General features: G+C 50.0%; 12 protein-coding genes across 12 annotated transcripts, besides 16 other annotated features; all 12 read right to left on the reverse strand.

Annotated features, from left to right (window-relative positions):
* Nucleotides 1–13,797: part of a sequence feature (areas merged during assembly that could not be assigned to a particular haplotype. This can correspond to areas where the two haplotypes were merged or to regions with more than two copies in the genome that were merged during assembly.) that runs on past the window's edge.
* Nucleotides 82–106: a microsatellite.
* On the reverse strand, nucleotides 156–1,241 carry Tc00.1047053510303.204 (hypothetical protein, conserved; the record flags this gene model as incomplete). The annotated part of the gene is made up of 1 exon (XM_814527.1): nucleotides 156–1,241. One exon carries the CDS (start codon nucleotides 1,239–1,241, stop codon nucleotides 156–158), a length of 1,086 nt encoding a protein of 361 aa, XP_819620.1.
* Nucleotides 1,844–3,997, reverse strand: Tc00.1047053510303.210 (2,4-dienoyl-coa reductase-like protein, putative; the record flags this gene model as incomplete). The annotated part of the gene is made up of 1 exon (XM_814516.1): nucleotides 1,844–3,997. One exon carries the CDS (start codon nucleotides 3,995–3,997, stop codon nucleotides 1,844–1,846), a length of 2,154 nt encoding a protein of 717 aa, XP_819609.1.
* Tc00.1047053510303.220 (hypothetical protein, conserved) lies at nucleotides 4,461–5,585 on the reverse strand (the record flags this gene model as incomplete). The annotated part of the gene is made up of 1 exon (XM_814517.1): nucleotides 4,461–5,585. One exon carries the CDS (start codon nucleotides 5,583–5,585, stop codon nucleotides 4,461–4,463), a length of 1,125 nt encoding a protein of 374 aa, XP_819610.1.
* Nucleotides 5,844–5,875: a microsatellite.
* Nucleotides 5,972–6,001: a microsatellite.
* Nucleotides 6,282–6,884, reverse strand: Tc00.1047053510303.230 (hypothetical protein, conserved; the record flags this gene model as incomplete). The annotated part of the gene is made up of 1 exon (XM_814518.1): nucleotides 6,282–6,884. One exon carries the CDS (start codon nucleotides 6,882–6,884, stop codon nucleotides 6,282–6,284), a length of 603 nt encoding a protein of 200 aa, XP_819611.1.
* Nucleotides 7,126–7,154: a microsatellite.
* Nucleotides 7,765–7,788: a microsatellite.
* Nucleotides 7,843–9,543, reverse strand: Tc00.1047053510303.250 (hypothetical protein, conserved; the record flags this gene model as incomplete). Its single annotated transcript, XM_814519.1, has 1 exon — nucleotides 7,843–9,543. The coding sequence occupies one exon, from the start codon at nucleotides 9,541–9,543 to the stop codon at nucleotides 7,843–7,845; it is 1,701 nt and encodes a 566-aa protein (XP_819612.1).
* Nucleotides 10,235–10,287: a microsatellite.
* Tc00.1047053510303.260 (hypothetical protein, conserved) lies at nucleotides 10,472–11,587 on the reverse strand (the record flags this gene model as incomplete). The annotated part of the gene is made up of 1 exon (XM_814520.1): nucleotides 10,472–11,587. The coding sequence occupies one exon, from the start codon at nucleotides 11,585–11,587 to the stop codon at nucleotides 10,472–10,474; it is 1,116 nt and encodes a 371-aa protein (XP_819613.1).
* Nucleotides 11,715–11,760: a microsatellite.
* Nucleotides 11,919–12,001: a sequence feature (T-rich).
* On the reverse strand, nucleotides 12,236–15,829 carry Tc00.1047053510303.270 (hypothetical protein, conserved; the record flags this gene model as incomplete). Its single annotated transcript, XM_814521.1, has 1 exon — nucleotides 12,236–15,829. The coding sequence occupies one exon, from the start codon at nucleotides 15,827–15,829 to the stop codon at nucleotides 12,236–12,238; it is 3,594 nt and encodes a 1,197-aa protein (XP_819614.1).
* Nucleotides 13,798–13,866: a sequence feature (haploid, Esmeraldo-like haplotype).
* Nucleotides 13,867–23,908: a sequence feature (heterozygous, non-Esmeraldo-like haplotype).
* Nucleotides 16,102–16,145: a sequence feature (A-rich).
* Nucleotides 16,405–17,184, reverse strand: Tc00.1047053510303.280 (uncharacterized protein; the record flags this gene model as incomplete). Its single annotated transcript, XM_814522.1, has 1 exon — nucleotides 16,405–17,184. One exon carries the CDS (start codon nucleotides 17,182–17,184, stop codon nucleotides 16,405–16,407), a length of 780 nt encoding a protein of 259 aa, XP_819615.1.
* Nucleotides 17,685–17,738: a sequence feature (GA-rich).
* Nucleotides 17,802–17,826: a microsatellite.
* On the reverse strand, nucleotides 18,251–19,456 carry Tc00.1047053510303.290 (acyl-CoA dehydrogenase, putative; the record flags this gene model as incomplete). Its single annotated transcript, XM_814523.1, has 1 exon — nucleotides 18,251–19,456. One exon carries the CDS (start codon nucleotides 19,454–19,456, stop codon nucleotides 18,251–18,253), a length of 1,206 nt encoding a protein of 401 aa, XP_819616.1.
* Nucleotides 19,883–20,854, reverse strand: Tc00.1047053510303.299 (uncharacterized protein; the record flags this gene model as incomplete). Its single annotated transcript, XM_814528.1, has 1 exon — nucleotides 19,883–20,854. The coding sequence occupies one exon, from the start codon at nucleotides 20,852–20,854 to the stop codon at nucleotides 19,883–19,885; it is 972 nt and encodes a 323-aa protein (XP_819621.1).
* Nucleotides 21,495–22,754, reverse strand: Tc00.1047053510303.310 (hypothetical protein, conserved; the record flags this gene model as incomplete). Its single annotated transcript, XM_814524.1, has 1 exon — nucleotides 21,495–22,754. The coding sequence occupies one exon, from the start codon at nucleotides 22,752–22,754 to the stop codon at nucleotides 21,495–21,497; it is 1,260 nt and encodes a 419-aa protein (XP_819617.1).
* Nucleotides 22,912–22,934: a microsatellite.
* Nucleotides 23,057–23,091: a sequence feature (AT_rich).
* Nucleotides 23,551–23,908, reverse strand: Tc00.1047053510303.320 (dihydrofolate reductase-thymidylate synthase, putative; the record flags this gene model as incomplete). Its single annotated transcript, XM_814525.1, has 1 exon — nucleotides 23,551–23,908. A coding segment is annotated over one exon (358 nt), but the record flags the coding sequence as incomplete, so codon positions are not given.

Here is a 23,908-nt window from a genome sequence, read left to right on the forward strand (position 1 = left end):
TATATAATGTATACACAACAAGAAAAAAAACGCCACATCACGTAGCGTGCATAGGAGTCTTCTTTTCCTTTTCATTCGCTCTTTTTTTTTTTTTTTTTCCTTTTTTCCCCCCTCTCCCAGCGACCAGCGATACAGCAAAGAGGTAAATGTCGCTCCTAATTACAGATGTGCCAGGCACGCTTATGTCCACTGTAGCGCACTCGTACCAAACGATTCCCGTCCTCGCTCTCCAGCAACCTTCCGCAGTCGCACGGCTCACGCTTGGGAAGATCCATGCATGTGAAGACCTCTTTCCTATCCCTCACCCTGAACCAAACCATTCGTAGCACTGTAAACTCCGACTGCCGCAGCGTCGCTCGCAGTCTTCCGCCCAACGGGGGTGACGCAAACGTTCCGCAAAAAACACTACTGGTACCATGCGACAGACTCGCATCAACAAATATTGCCGCCCCGTCGCGGCCGCCACCAATGCCAAAAAATTTATTGGTGCATACAATAAACTCCTTGTTTTGCTCCTCCAACGTCCATGGGTACACGGACAAAATGCGAGGAAGGCAATTGAAACCTAATCTTGTGGACGGCTGCAGTGAAGGTGTCGAAAAATTACGTGCCATTTTTGGGCTCGCGATGACATCACTCGCCGCAGATGATGAATGCGCAGGCGTCACGCCAGACGCGTGCTGCGGTTCCCCACAACTTCCCTCGGACGCGTAGCGGCTCACATCGGCATATGTAAAGACAAACGTCTCCTGTGCTCCAAAGAAGGCGTGTTGGGAGTGCTCCAGGCACGGCACCTCTGGCGTGAAGCAACCCAACACGACACTACTTGGAAGGGCAGAAACACCACTCCGACTCTGCGGCCCCAGCAGGCCTCCTACCGACGAAATGGGCACTGAATCCGACACTCCCTCACTCACCACAAAGATGCCTATGCCGAGCTCTTTCTCGTCGTGAACCTGCTTCATCTTACGGTAGAAATTATGCAGCGAGAACCCGTCGTGTTCCGTGTCGTAGCAGACCCGCCATGGAGAGTTCTGCAGGCGTTGCGGAAGTGCCAATAAAAGTTCATGAAGTTCACACCGAGAAAGCGGCAGCGGTGGGGACGGCAGCCCGTCGGGAAAAAGTGCCGCGATGTTCAGGCTGCAGCTACAGAAAGCAGACAATGTGGATTCACTTGGAAGACGCACCACCACGCCAGGAGGCACGATGCGGCGCGTGGCAGAGTTCGGACGTCGCGTCATGTACAAACACACAAAAAACACACAGAAAAAAAAAAGGCACAGTCAAACCCCTCTTCGCTTTTCACCTCCAGCGCCAATAATTAGTGCAAATGATCCTCTTGCTTGCCTTAAACACAACAGGGAAACTTCAGCATTCAGAGGGAAGTAAACAGAGAGAAGAAAAAAAAGGAAGAAAGATGCATGAAGCTGACGGCACCACCATTCCTTCATGCCCCTGACAATTCTGCTCCCTTGCTTCGGCAAGGGAGACAAGTCACCAGAAAGGGGTGGAGCATTAACATTTTATGCACACAGACACAGACACACATAGAGAGAGACAAACACATGTCCATTGAAAAAAAAAAAAAATAAAGACAAAGGAGCCATCATGTCATGTATCTAAAAAAACCAAGTAAATACCAACAAAAAATAAATAAAATCCCAGTGCCATTCACTTTTCCCCTCCCTTTCAATCAAAACAGGCAGCTAAAGGCCACGGTCCCGTGACCAGACCGTAGGGCAGAAGCCGTCATGGTAGCGGTAGTAGCAGAAGAAAAAAAAGAAAAAAAGTGTCGATTCCCTTTGCACTCCCATCAACATAACAACCACTACCTTCTCTGGTGTCAGATCTTGTACCCAATCTCGTATCCCTCATGTACCGCCCGCAGAAGATCCTGCTCACCGTGGCCTTCGCCAGTGTAACTATCGCGGCATGATCCCGCTGTGTAAATGCTGAAGTCACTGATCATTTCTCCACGCTCCTTTGCGCCATCTTTCATCCATTCATATATCCACGTGCCAACGGAAATATTGGGGAGCATTCCATACGCCCACACAATGGTATCGCACTCCACGAAGTACTTTCGAGAATCAGGAGCCACCATAGAAATGTGCACACCATTCCTGTCGATGTTTTCAATCAGTCCATGTTTTATGATCGTTCCGCCGTGGTTGCGAATCCACAATTTTTGCGTCCACCCTTTACCGCGCGAGAGGTCGGCATCCTTGTCTGCCTTGTTGAACAGGACAACGTCGCGGTTGTTGCGAGGGGCACGTTCCGCCGCGTGTGGGTCCAGAGTGCCATCTTCGAGGTTAACGCCCCATTCATCGCAATACGCCTCCACAGATCGAGAAACACGCGGGTCGTGCAGCAAGTACGATGCCACGTCGTGGGAAATGGCACCATTCCCAATGATCACAACCCGGCGCCCGGCCTTCACACTGCCATTGAGAATCTTCTCAAACGGCACCACCATGGGACACTCGGAAGTTCCAGGAATTTGATGCGATGTGGCCGGGCGAGGCACGCTCCCACAGCACAAGACTAGCGCGTGAAAAAACTGGTGATTACGAGACATATCTTCCCGCACAAACTCCACACCGAGACGAACGTTGATGGAAGACTGGCGTAACTGCCGCGTCCAATATTCCAGCACCTCCTGGTAAGACTCCTTCCCAGGCACCACCTTCGCAAGATTCAACTGCCCACCGATAAAGTTGGATTTTTCAAAGAGTGTCACATCGTGTCCACGACGCCAGAGTGTTAATGCACATGTGACACCCGCTGCGCCCGCACCAATAACGGCCACATTCTTCTTGTACCGCGTTGCTGCCCATTGCCGCTCACGTTCGTATCCACTAGTGGGATTAAGAGCACATGTGATGCGCTGATGTTTGTATAGACGGTTCACACAGTGATTGCATGCGATACATGGAATAATGGCGTCCTCATGCCCCTCTTCTGCCTTTCGAATCATTTGTGGATCTGACAACAGTGGCCGCGCCAGACCAACAATATCGCACACGCCCTCCCGCACAAGACGCTCCGCTACCGCAATCGAATGCACACGATGTGTTGCCACAACAGGAACATTAAGGCCATGGGACTGTAAACGCTCCCGTACCTTCTGCACACATCGTGCAAAGACAGCCTGTGGCACATACGACGCCATTGTCTGGACGGGCGAGTCATGCATGCCTACGCTTGTACTCAGAATATCCACACCACCAAACCGCGCAATAGCCTCAGCAGCAACCAGCGTCTCCGTCATTGGTGTCCCTCCTACCTTCAGATCATGCAAGCAAAGGCGAACGGACAACAAAAACTTTTCTGGTTCCACCAAAGACCGCCGAACGGCATCTAACACCCGCAATGTCGCCTCCAACCGACCTTCAAGTGAACGGCCATAGTAGTCACTACGGTCGTTCACGGCCGTTGAGAGAAAATTGTGCAACAGCCCACCCTCACTTACGGGGATTTCAATGCCATCAAACCCTGCAGCCTCGGCCAGTCGCGCAAACCGCGCGTGCTCCGAAACGATATACTCAACCAAAAGCCCTGGTATACGCCATGGGTGTGCATCTCGAAATGGCTGCACGGAAGATGGGGTTGACGTGGCGGAGATAAACCATCGGCGTCGCGCAGCACGTCCAGGATGAAACGCCTGCGCGAGGATGGCACCTCCCTCGCGGTGCACTGCGTGTGTCACACGCGAAAAAGCCTTCGCCGCATCGTACGTCCCGAGTGCCATGCTGTCTATACGCCACTTACCAATACGGGAAACACCGAGGCCACCGCATACAATAAGTTTTGCCCCGTGTCTCGCGCGTTCCGCATAAAAACTCCCCATGGCGTCCATATGCGCATCACTCCATAAATCGAGCTCCTGCTCCATATTTAGGTACATAGGCAACATGAGGAAGCGGTTAGGAAGCTCCAAGTGCCTCTTGGCCCCAATGCATATGGGCAAAAAAAGAGGAGATATTTTTCCCGTCATTCGTTGGGCGTACCTCCCTCTATTACGGGTGTCGTTTTCTATGTATTGTGTGTGTGTGTATATGTCTGTGTATCGGTAAGAATCAAATTGGAGTGTTACATGCGAATCTAAACGTCAGATTGCACTTGTCAAAAGAGAAAAAAAAAGGGGGAAAGAAAAAAACAAAACAAGATTCTTCAGTTTGATTTGACGTTCTCTGATGAATACAAAGAAGTGGAGGACACAATGAGGGCACACGTCGACAGCGCCCCATACAAGACGTGTGAACATGCACGAAATGGGTGGTTGCACAGCACGACTTAATCGCAGAAGACACGTCAAGGAGAAATAACAACAAAAAGTCAAAAAGGAAATTATTCACACAAACAATCCAAAAAGAATCAAACACAACCATAAAAAAATCAACGATTCCCAGCAAACATCGCCAAGCTTGGAGACGGAACGTATTTATATGTTTTACCCGTCAATCGCTGGCGAGATCGCTAGGGAACGGCAATGCAAAAACGGCCTGTAAAACACATTGTTGTTCCCTGTCCAGTGGCACTGCCAGGACGTTTGAATTGGGCCACGCACTCAGTGTGTTTCTCAGCCGTTGCATACGTTCTGCACAACTCATGTTGGCGGGGTTCACCTCAATGGGCTCCGGAACCATCGCTGCCAACTGTGTTCTCGGTTGAGAATACGGCACCCTAAGCGACTGAAGTTCCTGCATTGCATTGCCTGTTTCGTTCGGTTGTGCACCCTGGTGCGGCAGGGGCGCTAACGATTCTGTGGGAACATTTGGAATGGAAAGTAGTGCCAAGTCCTCATCGGTGAGTTTAGGCAGCTTTGCGATGCGTTGATCCGACATCGCACCTGGCGGCGGGGCCTGAGTGGTGGTTGCACTCTTGGGCTCCAGACGGTAGAGAGCAACATCCACATGCGAGTCCCGCAGTAAACCCTTGGAGCGAATCAGCACGTGCAGTTCCGTGGAGGTAACGACCCCAATGGCGCGCCGCCACCCACACTGGCATGGAATCACCTTCTCCAGTCGCTGCTGCTGCCCCTTATGGGGTACAATATCGATGGTCACGCTGAGTTCAGGCGCTGCCACGTTGTAGGAGTCCAAATTCTTCACGACGAAAAGATATGAGCCGTCGCCCAGTTTTTCCTCGCGGACGAATGGCGCATTGCGCTTAATGGCGTGTTGAACGCCGCTAAGCACAAACACAGGGGACCCCAGCAAAAAGTCATCACTTGTCCAGTCCTGATTCATTTGCTCAATGGGAAGAAGGATGTTGTCTTCCTTCTTGCGCACAACTTCGCAGCGGTCCATGTAAGCCCTCATTTTCCCCTCACACATCTCGATAAGTTTTTCATCCCTCGGGTCATTGTTACTCGCGGCGGTGCGACGTACATAATTAATAATCTCCACCGCGCGTAGGTAGTCGTGGTAGACGGTGTTGTACGCCTGGACGAGGCGCAGAAGCTCATGACGGTACTTGCTGCTTGAACAGATACGGGCCTGGATGCGGTCGACCTCGTACTCCCGGGCCTCCGTGCGGCGTAAAAGGTCAAGGCCTTCCGCCAAAAGAAGCTTTTGTGTCATTCAATAAATAAATACTAATCTTAACGACAACACCAACAAGTAATAATAATAATAATAGGGGGCGCAGTAACAAATGCCTTACAGTAGAAACGCCCCACAATTATCCCTTTCTCCCCCTTATGCGTCAATTTCCTTATGCAGATATTGTAAGCAATTTAAACTACACTGCCGAGGAGTAGGTTGCGCTTTGATTGCGTGGCTATGTACATAGATACATGTACATAATCCGCAAGAAGAAAAGAGAATGCAATGACAATAAATAATAAATAATAATAATAATAATAATAATACTTTCAAGGATGCCCGCATAAGAAATTCACAGCCATCGTTCGTGCAGAGAAAGAAAATGACAAGAGTGGGAGAAGTAGTTGGTGAGTATTCAATCGTTTTTTGTTTTTGTTTTTTTTTTTTTTTTTGATCCACCCCGCCTCCTCAACTTCATGACGTCCCTTTTTGTTGTTTCCCTTCCGCAACGCTTTGTACCCCAGAGAAACATGCACACATAATAAAGTGTCCGATGCCATTAGCCAAGCCACTCGTTGTTGTTTTTTTCCAGTGCATTCCTTTTGCTTGTCCAAACACACGCAGAGACACCGCCAACACGCACAACTCATGTCTCTCTATTTCCTTCTATCGTCGTTTTTCCGCGCCTAAATCTCTCGTACCGTCGTCATAAATCCGGAGTTGTGAGGGGATTCACAGCAATTTAAATTTTCCCGTGACACGATCAACGAGTTTGATGGGCGCCGGACCAACCGCCAGAACGGTCTTGCTACCAGGCGCAATCTGCGTCCTCCCCGCATCGCGTATCACGGCGTGTGGCAGCCCTTCCTGCTTGGCCTCACGGAATGCGTCCATCAGTTTTTCCTCACTTTCACATTGCAGCACGACCTTCGTGCCGCCAGCAAACATCCAGGCGTCGTACCACGCAACCCACTCATCCCAGTGAGCGCCCTCATTTGCTTCCACGCATTCATCATGCGCGGCGCGGGGGGTCGGCGTGGTCGTGTCACCCTTCTGACGGCGGCTCTCCACCTTCTCCACCACAGCCACCGCCGCATGTGCACACTGCGCCGCAATTTTCCCTGTGCCCATCTTCAGATCCTTCCGGACCACAAGTGTCATCTTGAGTGGCTCATGACGGTGCGCTAAGAAGGCATGTGCCTGTCGCCCCTTCAGACGAAAAAGAGCTGGCGGCCAACAATTGCCGCACCCACCGCCACGCGCACACAAGAGTGTCAGAATGACACCTGTGCTGAAGGAAACAAAAAAGGAGGCGTAGTCAAGCAACGGGGCCATCCCTCTGTTTTATTTTTTCCTTCTCCCTTTTCCCCTTTTTGACCCTCGCCGTTGACTGCAGGGGCGCAAATAATAATTACTTGCGGCGTGAGTCCCCTTCTCTCCCCCTCCCCCCCCGCAAAAGAGTTTCAGCAAACAACAATAAAAAATAAAAAAAAACAAGAAATCCCCCCTCCGCCCCTCTTGTGCCGCGCAGTAAAAAAGCCAAAAAGTCAAGCGGTTAAAAGAGTGCAACGACCACAATAAAAATAATAATAATAATAATAATAAAAGGTGCCAGAAACCCCATAAACCTCAAATGGAAACACTCACTCATTCACGAGATCTTCTTTTTTCTTCTTCTTCTTGTTTGCCACCAAATTCGTATGCCATTATTATTCCTTTTCTAACCCTATGATTCTTCCTGCTCATGACGTTTGTAACCATTCCTGCCAAACCGCGAGCAAAAGCAGCAAGAACACGGGCAGACACACACGACACATGTATCCATATCCACAGCACCCCGCACCCACTCCATCACCCACACACTCACGCTCTGTCCGTGAACGGAGTTTGTTTTTTGGTGATGGTGGTGGTGGTGTGAGCGGCGTCTATGCGTGGTGGTCACACACCCCTTCCCCCGTACGAATACAATAAAAATAAAAATGAAAATCCAACAAATGATGTTGTTTCCACCATTCATTTATGCATTTCCATCCATTAAAAAGAACTCTGGATCACAATCATAATCGCTTTTACCCCCACAAAAGCCAGCTATACCATCCCAATACCGTTGATGGCATCTCCACCGTCATCTGCATTCTTTTTTGTTTTTTTGTTGTCTTTCCGTGACGCATGTGAATAAGAGATATGCCACTCTCATCAGAGACTTCTCCGTCGCTTTTTTTTTTTTTTTTTTTTTTTTGTATTAAAGAAGGATTTTTTTTTTTTTGAAATTAAAATCAAAAAGAATGCCTCCTCATCCTCCACGATGGAAAAGAATGAGGAAGATGGTGACGTTGTCGGCGCTGTGCAGATGATGCACCACGTGGTCGGCCAAACTGTTCGCCACCGCCTGCAGCACTCGTCGTGGGGTTCCGCAGGAGTACGGGCTGTCGCCAGGACTCTCCCTTTGCTCCCACCTGCCAACCGCGCACTGCGGCGGCGGTGTGGCGAACCCTGACGAGTCACCGTCGTCCTGTTTGCCTCGAGATGCTCCATCCGTATGCAGCAACGTCATGGAAAAGATGTGCTTCACCTCTGCAGTGTCTGGACCGCTGTGAAAAAGAGAAGGCGGCGGCGTGTTTTCCACGCGCCGTGGAAAATCCACCAAAGGGCTACTTGAGTGAATTGGTGTCTTTGGGAGGTCTGCAGTAGCAAGAGACTGCGGCATCGGCTGCAGAACGTTGCCACCATGTAAGAGACCCGACTGCAGGAGGCGCGCACGTACAAACTCAACGACCCCCTCCGTACTCATGCGGTCCCACAGCCCGTCCGACGCGAGCACAAGAAACTCGTCTCCTGTCAGCTCCGCCTCGTAAACGTCTGCAACGTTGCTGACGACGTTATCTATTAAGCTGCACCTCATCTCCATGTGATGCCTCTCTATATCATCATCGTTTTGATTCAAGGGCGTTGCTCGCAAGCTCAAAATTGAACTCATTGAAAGTTGCGGAGGAATTTCCTCCGCAAGGCTACCAACACTCCCGATTCTACTGTTACTATTCTGACTGCATGTAATTTCAACGATATCATGCATCGGCGCCGTGACATCTACAGCGGGTGTTTTACCTCCAATTTGAGCAGCACTTGTATCACAGGCACCTGGATGCCCCAACCATTTTTCTGGTGGTAGTTTGTAAATAAAATCCCCTAGAGACCGCGTCACCTCCAACGCACCGTCTACGCGATCCCACTCAACGCAACCGCCACATCGCTCAACACGCACCCTCTCGGAAGGGTAAGTTGGAACACGATGATCAAATGTACTCACAATTACGTGACCATCCGAGATGCGGGCAAGAACAGCGCGGCTGTCACCAAGATTTGCAATAGAAAGGTAACACGGAACCGGACCATGGGGCGACATTGGCATACCGTGATAAAACGCGGCAACACCTGCAGTAGTGCCCGATCGGGATCGTTGCGCAAATGGCGTTGTGTCGTACAAAGTGCGGTCAAGGTGAATGAGTGATTGCACAAGCGCGTTGCTAAGAAAGCGCTGTGGGGGTACATTCTCGGGTAAAAGCGCTTTTGGGTGTGCATCCGCATCGCCATCGGATGGATGACAACAGTCCTGTGTTGACGTTGGTGTCGCTTCACATGATGTAAGTGACGGCGGTACTCTGTTGAGAGCCTCGTTAAAGTGCTCAAGGTAATACAGGGAAGCCATGTTGGAAAGGTGGTCTCCATTGTGCCCATCAAATACACCATAGAGGGAATAGGTCGATGCCGAAGACAACTGCATTCCCTCCCGTGCGACGCAATCCGGAGGAAACGCCACCCGCTCATGAATACAGACCGCATCCTCCTGTGAATTTCGGTGTCCGCTCAACGTTGTGTGAGCCACTTCTACCAATACTTTCTGCGAGCCATTCTTGTCCCGTGTCACACTCAGTGAGGGTGGGCATAACGGAGTAGAAGTAAGGGTGCAAGAGGGAACGTGAAACTGCGGCTGCATGTCCTTCTCACCCAATAAGTCTGAAAGGGAATTTTGATAGCAAGATGATGTCTTTTCACTCATGTGTGCAGCCACCGTCGGTGGTGAGTGTGGCACAAAGCTTGCCCTGGACGAATTATCGCTCGTCCTGTGTAGCACGGAGTCTTCTGTCATTCGTCTCTTGCCCATACTGCATCCAGCAGCCACGCCGTTATCAACACCCCGTTGAAATGAAAATGACGATACCTCATTCGGTTGAATTCCAAAAGATGAGTGCGTACACGCCGTACAGCTACTCGTAAGCACTTCAAAGGCCGAATGGGGTGGTTGTGGAGAGAGAGGCGTCTTGAAGCTCGCCAGGTCATCCTCCAGTGAGCCTTTGCTAACACAAGTGAACTTTGACCGTGAAACTCGACACTCACGTGACGCACCTGCTATCGGTGAGGACGCACTACTGCATAAAAATTCAGAAAAAGGAACTGCGGCGATCAACCCAACAGAATTCCTGTGAAGCCATGAGGAGTCTTCTTCCTCCTCTTCTTGTTGCACTTGTCGTTGCGTTTGCAGTGGTAATTGTAGCCCCTGCTGCCGAAAGAGCAAAATACCTGAAGGCAATGCGGCACGAGGCGATGATATACCACTCGACATTAGCGGTTAGTGAATGCGCACCAATGGCCACCCGCCCCCTCCCTCCCGCCCTGCCGCTTCCCCCGTATGCGCGTAGTGTGTATTTACGTATGCAATTATGTATTTATGTATGTGTGTTGAGTGGCCTCTCTTTTTCTGCCTTGCTTACTAACAAGAGTACCACAGAAAAAAGAGTAAAAAAAAAAATCGAGAGGCACATGGCACATGCACTCATCATTGAAATTCCCTCACGGCAGACGGCTCGCATTCCTCATTTTTCTTCTTGTAGCTTTTCCTCCAAGATGCAGTAGGAGCCGCAGCTTTACGTCCCTCGCTGCCTCTGCATTAGCGGTAGGAGCACCTCCTCCACAAAGAAGAACAAACCCTCAACGGAGTCTGTCGTCGTGAACACACGTCCTGAGGGGTACACCATCGCCTCAACCTTCACCAGCGGCTTCATCACAAACGAACATCCCTCAGTCGCAGCGGCAGCAGCAGCAGAAGGCCCAGTTTTGGAAGCTCGTGCTGCAGTGGATGACGTCGCCAACGATGATGGCAGTGGCGGTGGAACGAGGGCTGTCATTTCATCCTTCGCAGGACGCTCCAAAAACGAATTCGCCAACGTCATCATCTCACTCTCATGACGTGAACGTTTATGCCCAGCGCCTTTTCCCTCATCTCCAGCCCCTCTCATATCGTCTTCCGAGCCTTTGTCCGGGTTGCGCCCAACCGCCATAAAAACACTTCCCAACGGCACAACAGACATGAGTTCGCTTTCAAAAAAAAACGCGTCCGCGTCGGAATCATCAACCCCTCTGCCTAACGCCGGGCCCAACTCACGCCCCACCTGCAGTGGAGGAGGCTGTCTGAAGTGACACACAATGCGAAGCGTGTGCCGGTACTGTCGGCATGCCACTGAACTTTCTGTGAGACAATGCCACCACTGACTTTGGCGTGATTCATCATCAGCCCCACCGTTCTTGGAAGCAGCGGTGAATGAAGCTATGTGCTCACGCAGCCATTCCGCCGTGCTCTCGGACGTATCCAAATTCATCCCCCTTGGCAGTGGTGGAGTGGGGGACAGAACAACCTGAAGCGACGTAATGCTTTTCGTGCCGGTTCTCCTTGGTAGCGCAGGAAGCCGCCTAATAACGTACGTGTAAACAAAGTCTGCAATCGCCAAGGCTGCCTCGATAGAACCACTGGAAACAACACGCACCATACCGCCTGTAAGGACAGAGGCCACGACACCGCTGCAAACGATGCCATTCACGCGCAGCAATGGAAAGCGCAAAAGGCACCCTGTAGTTTCTGCAGCGACGTTGCGTAACAACTCCGCGTTCCAGGCGCGATAAAAAAAATCCAGAACGTCAATCGGACCGCCACTGAGCTGAATGGTAACAAACACGGCACCGATGCAGCCCTCCATTCGCTCCATACTTTGTTTAAGTCATAAATGAACATGTATGCGAGTTTGTGTGTGTGTGTGTGGAAGCAGAGATGAAATAATTTAAAAAAAAAGTAGGCAGAGCGGTGATACTTCAAAGTAAACATCCACCGCACTAAATAATAACAATAATAATCAAATTAATAAAAACATTAAAAATAATACACGAGCACAACCACACGTACCCCCCACCATCACCTTATCGTCCGCTCTATCCTCTTCACAGAAAGCACCTCACAGAGCATCAGAAAATGGCCGCCAATAACTGAAACATTTTACCAAAAAACAACAGGAATAAATCCTCCTTCGCCCCCCATTGGACTTCTTGTTTGTTTTTTTGTTAGAGGAGTGGTTTCATGTCTTTTTTCCTGCTTTTCTTTTTATTTTATTATTGTTTTTTTTTTTTCACCTCGTTTTAAACGCCTAGCCACAACAGTAAAAAATTCAAAGTTAGAAACCCCACGCCCCATTCGTCTCCCGTTTTTGTTTGTTTGTTTTTTTATGCCTGAACACACGGGAAGAAAAAAAAAAAGAAAAAGAAAAACATCAATCGGCATATTGCACACATCCATCACGCACGCGCACACACTTTGCGTGCATGCGGACGTATTTATTTATATGGAGAGAGCCATGTTCACACTACAGGTCCAGCTCCATACGCAGCTCCTCAAGCTTCCTCATGTACTCCTCTTTTCGTTCCTCCTTGGCTCTCTCAAGAGCGACATTGATGCGGTTACGCGTCAAGTGCCGACGGCGGACTTTGGCCACGCCAGAGTCATCGGAAGTGCTCCACTGAAATGTCCCTTGTACCTCCTCCTCGCGCCTGGGCCACCGCGTTGCGTACATCCAATCCCCAACATGCCATGACTGCAGTTCCCTACGAACAAGCTTACTCCCACCTATCCGCGGCGAGCGGCTATCCTCCGCTTCACTCGCCCAACGCCAGCCCGCAGATGACACTGACGACTGCCATGCGGCTTCCCCAGAAGTGGTATTTTTCGGCGGCAAGGCGTTCCGAATTGCGGCGGTGTTATTGAGCGCCACAATGTCTATCACCATGCCGTCCTTGTCGTCAAAAGGAAATGTGGGGTGTGGCACCCACCGCCGCCTTCCATTACCGTCCACCTCTCGCTCTTGATTCTCGTAGACCAGTACGGTGTCCACTTCATTAAATTTCTTTATGTCATCTTCAAAGGCTGCCCTAAGGTCCTCCAGCTCAAAGTGGCAGCGATCATCCTCTTGCAGATCCAAAAGCCGCTGTGGCACAACACCGCTGGAAAAGTACGCCGCAAAGTCAAAGACCCTGCCCTGGTCACGATTTTCCTGCCGTCTCTGCTGAGCATGACGAAACGCCTGCATAAAACCTGCAGAGTGATCACCATACGTAAACTCGCTCAAAATAACGCAGTCACGGAAACTCCCATAACACACCTCTCGTGATGCAGAGATGTCATGCGTGACGTCACATTTCTTCTGCTCCATAATCTCAAGGCCCTTCTGGGTAAACTGCACATAGAGATCATCATGTATATCACTCCATTCATATACAATGGCGTTGCGTTGCAACGGCTCTTCCATACTAATAAGACGCTTCAATATGCCCGCATCCTCTGCACATCCTTCTCCTTCCTTTCCATCCGTCTTCATCCCACTCCAGTGCTGTGAATTCAGTAACTTGCGACGCTCTTCTTCCATGTATGCCCTTCGCATATCACCCTCAGTGTCTATCATTCGACTATCCTCGTTCATAATAGACCTTAAATCATTACGGTGTTTCTTCTTCCGGGGCGTTTTGCTATGATCGTCGTCAATGTGTACTTCAACCACATTCCGTGAACTTGAGTTCGCCCTTTCACCCTCTTCTGCTATCATCATTGATGTTGGGGACTGAACTTGTGTCGGTGGTGGTGGTGCGGATGAAGACGCCAGGGGCGGAAGCGACGCTTCGTCAACCTCCACCTCCCCTGCAAGACTCCACATGACTGACATCAATGGACGTGCTATTTTCATGTCAATTAGCTCACTTGCACTGAGTGCGGCACCCATCCAACTGTTGGATGTGAATGTCGAATTCTTCTGTGGTGTCTGGACAGACACTTTCGCCGTCGCCCTCCCCACGCCTTCAACAGAAGTGACAGTCCTCACAAACGGCAAACAAATGGAGTAGATTTCATCGCTTCCACCCATGTAAAAGAGAAGCTCATTGCTCTGCGGTACGTAAAGCAATATGCGTGTGGGGGGAACGTATCGGTCCGGACTCGAGTTGGCCGTGGCGCCAAGAGTCCCTGGTGCTGTCAACATCATGAGAACAGTATAATCTTGATCCGGGTCCATGAATTTCAGCGGGGACGATGCACGCGGCAACGGCACAGCGTCCGCGGTAACGTCCTTTGATGGTTTTGGTTGCCGTCCCCTCGGAGACGGTGATTTCTCCTTCTCGTCGTCCACATCCTCCAGCCACTTCTCCAATGCGTCCCGGCCATCCACCACCCCCGCCGCTACCACTGCAGGGGACGGATCCTGTGCGCGTGTGGGAGTTTTACGGCGGGCTGGCTGCGGCTCCCTCCCCAACAAAAGGATCACGTCATCGTCGGTAAGAGCGGCAATGCAAAGCCACGAGGTGTTGATGTCTTGCAGTAAGATATGACGACCGAGCGGCACCACACGCAGAAAATGCTCCTTCACTGTTCGTGCTCCCTTTCCACTCCCGTCCTTATCATGATATACGCGGTGAAGATGTAGGAGCTTTCCCGTACAGCCGCTCAGACTCCAAAAACGAAGTCGCGGCCGGCCAATCGTAAAGCTCAGCGGCAGTTCCTCGTGAAAGGGAACACGCATCATTGCAACACCAATGTCGCATACATCCTCCGGAGCTCCCTCCCGCAGAATGGGGGTCTCGCTAAGCACGATGGCTCGTGGTGGCGAGAAACACCAGCGGAAGCGGAAATGCGAAACGTGCATTTCCGCCTGTCCCTCCGCACCATAAGCACGCGAGGAGATGTAAATACTCATGACAAGATTCCCAGGCTCGATGGGCACGTCGCAGCATTGCCTGCAGTAAACCTGGCAAGGGCCAAGGAGACAGACATTTGTAGCCATACCGGCATCAAGACGATATGATCGCAGCACAGAGCCGGTACCATTATCCTTGCCTCCACAATCACCAGCAATATCTTTGCCCCGCGATCTTAACGTTCCGTTATTCTTATTGGAAGAAAAAGGCGGGGCATCGTCGCCGCCAATGCGATCACCCGCACCATCCTCGCCGGTGCTGTTGTTGTTACTTTTATTATCCTTCCTGTTGCTATTTTCCTCGCAGAAGATGGCGTCCGGAGATTCTTCTTCATTCCTGTCATCAGTGAGCGTCCCATTGGTGGGCGGAGACGCAGAAACAGGCGTGGATGTGGGTGCAATCAGCTTCACCGCATGATCATGTTCAACGTCAAAGATGACCACCTCACCCACCTCATCCACACTCACAACAAACGGCTGGTAATGTCTACTGCCCGGTTTCGCATCCATCGCAACAAGAGCAAAATGAAGCGCCACCACCCTGTTCTTTGCGTGCAACTCGTGGTGAAGCAAAAAGTGAGCAGCGGTGCTCAATACACAAATGCTAAAATGAGTGCGGTCGCTACCACATGCCACGGCCAGATATCGATTCCACTTCAGCGGAAGGACGCGTTCCCGGCTAAATACCAGCTCCGCACCGACACACAGATACGCATCCTGAAGCTGGAAACTATCTCTGCTCTCAACGGCCTCCCACATCCCCGTACGCATGTCGGAAGGATTATTGCCACCCACACAATTGTTTTCCCCGTCACATGTGCCGCCACAACTCCTGGCACTCGCCGTATTTGACGCAGTAAGATAACGTTGACGGTATACACGAATGCCGTTTCGATGTGCTGTCACGAGCAATCCCCCCGCAATACACATGGAACGCAGTCGGCGGTTGGGAAAGGGCTCAAGCAGAATAGTCGTCGGGCGTCGCGGGTTTCGAAACATCGGCACGTGATCGGCGTAGTTCTTCCGAGAGGTCGGACGGCGTTTTCTCTCTTTTTCCGACAAAACACCTCTGCGAAGTCGCCGCGAACCCGACCGTGGGCCGCCAGACGATACCGACGTGCATCTGGACGAAGCAATACTACTGCAGCTCTCCTTGCTAATCGTGGAATCCATGTCTATTTCCCGTATCTGTGGGACAGAAAATAAAAACTCCCCCTGCATTGTGCATCACCCCTCCCCTTTCCCCTTCTTATGACACGGTGCAGAAACCTACAAACACAAACGAATAAAGTATGCAGCTGTTTATGTGTTAGACCTTGTGTGTATACCACAGATGTCGACTCTCCTCACCCTCTTTTCTTTCCTTCTCTCCCTTTTTCTCTTGGATATATAAACCAATATATATTTGTATTATACAGTGAACGTTTGTCTTGCAAGGAGAGTGAAAAATAGCCGTCCTGCAGTACTGCACACACATGTGTGTATATTTATGCAAAAAAAAGAAAAAAGGCAAAGAAAAAAAAAGAAAAAAAGAAAAGTTGGTTTCGTGTTTGTTTTATAAATCGGTGGGTAACGGTGGAGATGCGTGAACAGTTTTATCGTGTCATCCGCATCAGCCTCTCTCCACAGCCATCAGTTCACCGAAACAAATTGAGATCCCACACAAACCGAAAAAAACCAGCAAAAGAAAGAAGAAGAAAAAAAACCGACGGAAGTCAAAAATAAATGCACATTTTTGTTCGCTTTTATTTCTTCTCTTCTCCCTGTCGTCATTGTGAAGCCCACACCTCCACCGCTTAGCCCGTCGCCCACGGCGTCAGAAGTGCGGGCGGTCGATAAGGGAGGAGGATCGAGAAATCCGCTTTGCGGGAGCGGGCAAGGATGTCATCAAAGTCGCGAAGAAAATCCCCATCACCACTGCCGCTGGCCCCGCCTCTCTTCCCCCCACGCCAGGCGTGCGCACTCATCGAAAGCGCGGTGGTGGCCGTAGAAAACAAAGTCGCAGCAGAAAAAGGGGCAGACATGTCATCCGTCGCTGCCGCTGCTGAGGGATAACATGTGGGCGGTTGCGGTGTCTTGCACGCCCCTGTCGTGGAGCACTCGAAATCCTGCAGCGGCAGCGGCGGAGCCGGCGCCTCCCCCACAAGCCCTCCCAAATATTGCTCCTCCAGTCGTTGTATAAAACCCGCTGCCGTTTCCTTCCCGCCCCTCTTCGCCTCCTCCTCGTGTGCCCGTACAATCAACTCCAATTCCACGATCCGCGTCGGGTCATATTTTATCAGCAGCCCATAAATGAGTTTTCGCAGTGCGATATCACCTTCAGTCAAGTGTGTGGTGTACATCTGCTTCGCCTCATGAAGCTTTGGCTCTGGCCCCAGAAAGGCACAGTAGTAACTCACGGCACACATGCCATCATTATTGTAGTCTCGCAAAATGTCGTCAACATCCTTCAGCAAATGCGGGGCGTGCATGCCGAATAACGCAAGCAATCGTTGCCGCGGTGTCAGCCGCAACACCGCAGCATCATCATCACCATCACCTTCTTTAGGGAAAGAACGGCGACAGCAGTTACCCATGCCTACTTGCCCACAAGCAGATATTGACACGCCACCCCTCTATCCTACAAAACTGCTCCCTTCCCTTCTCCCTCACCGGTTCCTCCCGCCCAATCCTACTGAAGATGACCCAAATCAAGACACACACACACACAGAGAGAGAGAGAGGGGGGGAGAAGGAGGGAAAAAAGCCGTGTATTATTATGGCATACAGCACTACACCGCGGAAAAACATGCATGCATGTCCCTCACGCACTTCCAACCAAAACAGCAGCAACAATTTGTTGTTGTTTTTGTTTTTCGTCCCCTTAGCATTGATAGGGAACAGCAAAATTTGAGAGAAACCGAATTGCCCGTAGGCAACACCAACACGTCAACAAAAAAGAAAAAAAATGCGCCGATAGCAATGCGTCAACTAAAAGGGATCCAAAAAAAAAAAAAATAAAAGCGCCCTCTTCACATGCCTAGCAGTGTCAATAAATCCCCAAATTCCCCTCTCCCCACGCGTCGCCACCAAATACAGAAAAAAAAAAAAAGCACAAAGAAACGGAAGAGAGAAAGAAAGAGAGAAAGAAGCCCCTCCCCCTCTCAACAACCACACAAGTAAATTTATACCACCCTTCATTGAGCCTCCCAATACACACACACACACACACACACACAGAACATATACCCCTTCTATAAGCACCTTCTCACTCACCCGTTCGCTCATTGTTCCTCGTCTTCTTCTTTTTTCCTTGTGTGTGTTTGTCTTTCAATGGAGCTCCTTCTATAAGCACGCCTTTAATTTTGCCCCATCGGTAGGTGCGAGCAACAAGATTCGAAACAAGACCACCGGCCCCAGCCCTCATCCAACCCTAAACATCATCCATATACGGTTCAAAAAAAAAAAAAAAAAAAGAACAGTAGGTAATTAAGTTCCTTCAAATACATATACGCCTAAACATGACACGCATTTACGCAAAAAGGATCCAAGGACAAAAAGAGAAAAGAGACAAGGGACAGTGACCCCATTTTTTAAGCCTTCATGTGGATGCAGGCACCAAAATTGAATTGAAAGGGCAAAAAGGAAAAGAAAGAAAATTGCTCACCTCCTTCCAATCACATGGCGGCTGATCACAAGACGTTGAATTTGACTCGTTCCCTCGTAGATAGAAAAGATCTTTGCGTCTCGGTACAATTTCTCCACGGGATAACCCGTGTTGAAGCCGTTTCCCCCAAATATCTGCACAGCGGCCGTCACGCACCTCTCGCAATGCTCAGCAGCAAATAGCTTTGCAGATGACGCGTAGTACGTGTTGGAGCGGCCCTGGTCAACCTCCCAGGCGGCGCGATACGCCAACAAACGGGCCGCCTCAATCCCAGCAGCCATGTCTGCCAACATGAACGCAATCGATTGATGCTCCGAAACATATTTTCCCATCGCTTTACGCTGATTGGCGTAGTCCCGCGCCTCCTCCATCGCGCGTTGGGCGACAGCCACCGCGCCAATTGCCACAGGCGGACGAGTAAAGTCAAAGGCACGCATCGCAATCTTAAACCCATCCCCAGGCTTTCCAAGTACATTTGCCTCGGGAATGACAACATCCTCAAAGACAATCCCACGCGTGTCACTGCAGCGTTGGCCCATATTGATCTCCTTTTTCCCAGGTGTAATTCCCGGTGTGTTCGCATCCACCACAAAACCAATAAATCCCTCATCCGAGTTGGCAAGCAAAAAGTACCAGTTCGCAACGCCACCGTTCGTTATCCACATTTTTTGCCCATTAACCACATACGCATCACCCTTCTTCTTTGCAAAAGTCTTGATCGCCGCCACGTCTGAGCCGGCCCCGGGTTCCGTAACACAATACGCCGATTTCAGTGGTTCCTCTAACATGCGCCCAAGAAATTTCTTCTTTTGGGCGTCGTTACCAGCGATGATGACAGGTGCCTGGGAAAGATTGTTCGCCTCAAAAGCTGTAGAGATGCCGGAGCAGCCCCATGAAAGCTCCTCATGCACAATTACACCCTCCAGGCAAGAAGCGCCAAACCCGCCGTATTCCTGTGGAATATGCATGTTTATAAGTCCAAGCTCCCACGCCTCCTTGAAGAGATCGTGTGGATACTCCATTGTCTGGTCAAGCTTGGCAGCGACCGGGATTATCTTCTCCTTGGCAAAGCGGTGGGCGAGATCCCGGACCTCCTTTTGTTGCTCAGAGAGCTCAAAGCAGATGCCAGGGCCGGTGGCACCTGCGGTCGAAAGGCGGCGCGCAGTACGCCGCATGAATATGTGCGATGCATGACGAAACATGGCCCCAGACACACGCGCTTTTCTTCCCTTGTGTATCTTCTTCTCCTTTGTTCCACCGACAAATTTATTTCTCCTTTTGTTTCGGCACAACTGCCGTGACGGGCCGTAAAACACAACTTGCGGTCGTGCGTTTCAAAGTTAAAAGGCATGAATAGAAGACGGGGTAAATTAAAAAAGAAAAAAACAGCGACGACGGCAAGCCCAAATCCAGGGGAAAAAAATAAAAGGCAGAAGGAATAAAGGGTAAACATATGGGTAAGTGCAAACAACAAAAAAAAAAAAGAATGAAGAAGGAAAAAGAGAAATAACGGTGCCATGCTTTGTGGACGCTTGTTTCCGTGTCTTGTTAACACGCAGCCCCTTCATCCCTCTCCTCAACGCTCCTTTTTTTCTTCCGCATGTCTTCCATTGCTCCTTTTTCGTTTTCTACAAGAGCGAAAAGTACTCATCGCCTATAGTCCAAAGCTGAACCGCCCGCACAGATGTCGTCGGCTCACCACCCTCCAAATGCACGTCATTTGGCAGATCAAAAACCGCAGCATCCCCATCCCCCCCTGGCCGTGCGTTGAGCAGAAGAAGGGATTCACGAATGCCAAACGTTGGGCAAAACGTGCTGCAAGACACACTAGCAAAATCTGAGTGAAGAAAGAGTGCGGGGCCCTTGCCACCGCCCCCAAAAGCAATAGCACCGTTGTCGCAGCGCATAAAGTAACGATTCGCGGCATCTGCAGGGGCCGTAAAGATGTGAAGATCATCCGACGACGACAAAGCAGACGAGGAAGAAGACGGTGACGGCACGCAGAAAAGAAAACTTTCTTCGGTCCCGACGTATTTCTTGTTTGACGTCTGTGGGATGCAGGAAATGTACGCCCCCAGCAGTATCTTCCCTTCACTTCCAGCGGAAACTATTAAAACCGCAGGTCGCTCGTTACCCCGCGCACTCCTAATCTCTTCAGCGCAGTTTTGCTGTAGCGCAAGACGCGAAAATCCGTGAAGGCCGCTGCAAAATAAAAGACGCCAGCGTCGGCCTTGAAATCGCGGCGGTATGTGCTCCTGCAGCGTGAGGAACTGCTTCCCAGTGATTGGGATGCTCGGCTTGATCGCGGTTTCACGCTTCAGGTACACATCGGGTGGCACCTCCTCCAGCGCCACACCTACATCAAACGGGGGCGGTGGTGTCGCTTGCATTCCCTCCGCATCATCATTCCTGTCAAAACACATAAAAGGAATGAACCGTGTGAACAGGCCGCCCATCTGGTAAAACTCTTCTCCCGGAAACACCGCTCCCACCCCCCACCACCTGGGCGGATGTGCACCTCCCTTCTCGTTTTGTTTTCTGTTGTTTTTCCTTGGTCCCTCCCCCTCCACTGATCCCCACAGATGGACACACAGTGTCATCCACAGGCAGGGACCCCAAACCAAAAAGTAAAATGGGTGCAAGAAAAAAAAAAAAAAGTGGTCCCCCACCAGAGAAACCACCACGCAGACAGTTCAGGCGTATTACACACACGCACACATGGATAGAACCAGTAGTACACCACATGCAGAGAAAACATATATATATACATACATATGTTTAGTACGTCTCGCTGCCTCAAGGCATCATAATATTTATTGCGCATAAAAATATAGAGGGGCAAGATGTAAACTGGGCAAAAAAAAATAAAATGAAAATAAAAGCGAAGCCGCGAAGAAGTGGAAAATCAAAGCGATTTAGTGTAAAGACCATCGTTTAACCAAAACACGACAAAAGTAGAAGAAAAAAAAAAAGAACTGACAAAAACAGGACGCTGCGGAAATACAGACAACATTCATGGACGGTTGTATTCTTGCATCAACATCAGCCACGCACACGGGATGTATATAAACAAATTAGCCAATAAGCTGGAAAAAAAAAAAAAAACAAGAATGAAGAGCCCACAACTCCACAAGGAGTAGCCCCCTTACCACTAACACACAACGCATCCCTTTTTTTTTTTTCATTTTCTTATTCTTATTCTTGTGTATATTACCTCTCCTTCTATACCTCTATGAGTTCTCATTTTTTGCCCTTATTCACCTTCTCACATGCCTCGTTTTCGGTTTTTATCGCATCATTATCTGTTGGTGTTGTCTTTGCTGGTGATGCTGCTGCTTCTGCCGTGGGACACAGATGGATATGAGCCGTCACGCGATCCGAGGAAAAGTGGCACTGGAATTTGAGCTCCTCCCCCTCTGTGAATACAACCGGCGTTGGAAACGGGCCGTTGGCAGCATCCAGTAGCTGCAACGCCTGACCCCACTGCATATCACGCGGGAAGTTGTTAAGCGTGTCAGCCGGATCTGTCGACATGACAAGATCGTCATCAAAAGCCTTCCAGTAGTACAACATCGCATGTGCCGTCCCGCTACTAGTTGCCTTGACATCTAATTTCAAATTCATGGGGATGTCACGACGAACAGCGGACGCAAAATCCACGGAGAAGAGGGCTATCGGCTCGCTCAGGCGGCGGAAGGGAACACTGCTCATGCGAAAGCCGTACTGCTTCGCAAACACAATGCTGACAGTGTCCTGTAGTGCGGTCATGTGGCTCAAGTCAAGTCCCTTCCATCCCGACACCGCACACACATCCCGCAGTGTGTCACACTCTATCGGAACCGCGTACTGTGTTCCATGCTGTGGAATAATCTTCGTCGTTGGCTTCAGCAACCTCTCACGTACATCGGCAATATAGTCGAGAGCCGACTCCCCTAATAGCAGCGTCCCAAGAATCTCCGACACCATGACATCCGGTCTATCTGGCAAATGACGCAGTGTCAGTTCTGTACTCAACATGTGCAAAACGGTCACTTTGTGTTCCATTTTGTTTGCACAAATGTTGGCGCGTGCCAAATTTGCCATCTCAGCGCTCCCCTCAACAGCCACGACCCATTTTGCCCCCAACTGAGCGGCCATTAACGACAAGAGGCCCGAGCCCGCACCAATCTCCAAGACACCCGTTTCGGGTGTCACATGACGTTTCAGGAGCTCATAATAAAATTCATTGCGGGGCTGGTCGTTCATCATGGCAAAGTGAAAGTCGTTCACCGCCTCCACGAGTGAAGTTGGCGCATGCCGCAGACGCCCTGGAACAGGAAAATTTTGTGGAAAGCGGTACATAAAGGTATCCGCGTAGTGTGCCGACGAATTCTGGATAGCGGAAGCGCCGGGGGGAATGAAGCCAATGTCACGCCGCGCCGCGCTCCCGTTGCCTCCGGTGGGAGGCCGCTTGTGGCCATTCGACCCTTTCTTCTTTTTATTATGCCACCTTGCAGGCATCTTGTCTTCTCCCTTCAAGAGGCGTCAATATACTCCTTTTCGTGTGTAACTTAGTTTGCGTATGATTCCAGTCTCCTCTCTTATTATTCCCGTTGCCGTTTATTAATCTCAAATATCCCTTTTTTTTTCGTTTTTTACTTCCGCCTTCCCGCTGCTTTTATTATTATTATTATTATTATTTGGGGGCGGTGAGCAAATATTTATTTAATTAATTCCTTGTGTGTGTGTGTTGTCTTCACCCACCCACTCACCCACTGTCCCCCCTTCCACAAGATTCTGCAAAAACAGCCATGCAATGAGAGTTTTTAAGAAATAAAATTAAAAAAAAAAAAAAAAACAATCGGACGTTGGAATTCAAATACAAATGTATATATAAATAACATATATATATATGAAGCAGACATCATCCATTTTCCCCCACCCACCCCAAAAAAAAAACAAAAAAAACCAAGGAGTTCCGCAAAGTAACTTTAAAAAACAAAAACAAAATAAAACCAAAAACCCCTCGTGTATTGTTGACCGTTATTCTTCAATCAGCCCATAATGCCATATGTTTATGCATACAAACGCATGTGTTTTACCATTTTTTCCCCCCAGACGTGTACATATTTCCGTTGCACGTCTGTCTATATATATATATGCATTTCTGTGTCTATGTAAGAAATTATGCTGGCTGTGTCCACTTCATTGGCCCTCTTCAACGTCCGTCTCTTCGTATCGCCTTTTTACGGTCCCCACGTACTACTTTCGGCTCCCCGTTTCTGGCGCGCACGATTTGAAGGGTTTTCCTAAATGACTAAACCGCCATCTTCATGGAGATGGGAGGGTATGGCGCATAGTCAATGACCTCCATGTCACCCTCCTCGTAGTCCTCCAGGAACTCGCGCTCGCGGCGAAACACAAGATACGGAAAGGCACGTGGCACACGTTTCAGTTGCTCATTGCACGGCTCGACGTGATTGCTGTACACGTGAGCGTCACCAAGGGTGTGCACCAACTCTCCCGGCCGCAGCCCCGTCGCCTTTGCGATGAGGATGGTCAAGAGGGCGTAGGAGGCAATGTTGAATGGGACGCCAAGGCCCATGTCACATGAGCGCTGGTAGAGCATGCAAGAAAGTTCCCCATTGCTCACGTAAAACTGTGCGAGCCAGGTG

Source organism: Trypanosoma cruzi, genomic scaffold, assembly GCF_000209065.1.
Source record: "Trypanosoma cruzi strain CL Brener 1047053516707 genomic scaffold, whole genome shotgun sequence".
NCBI lineage: Eukaryota > Euglenozoa > Kinetoplastea > Trypanosomatida > Trypanosomatidae > Trypanosoma > Trypanosoma cruzi.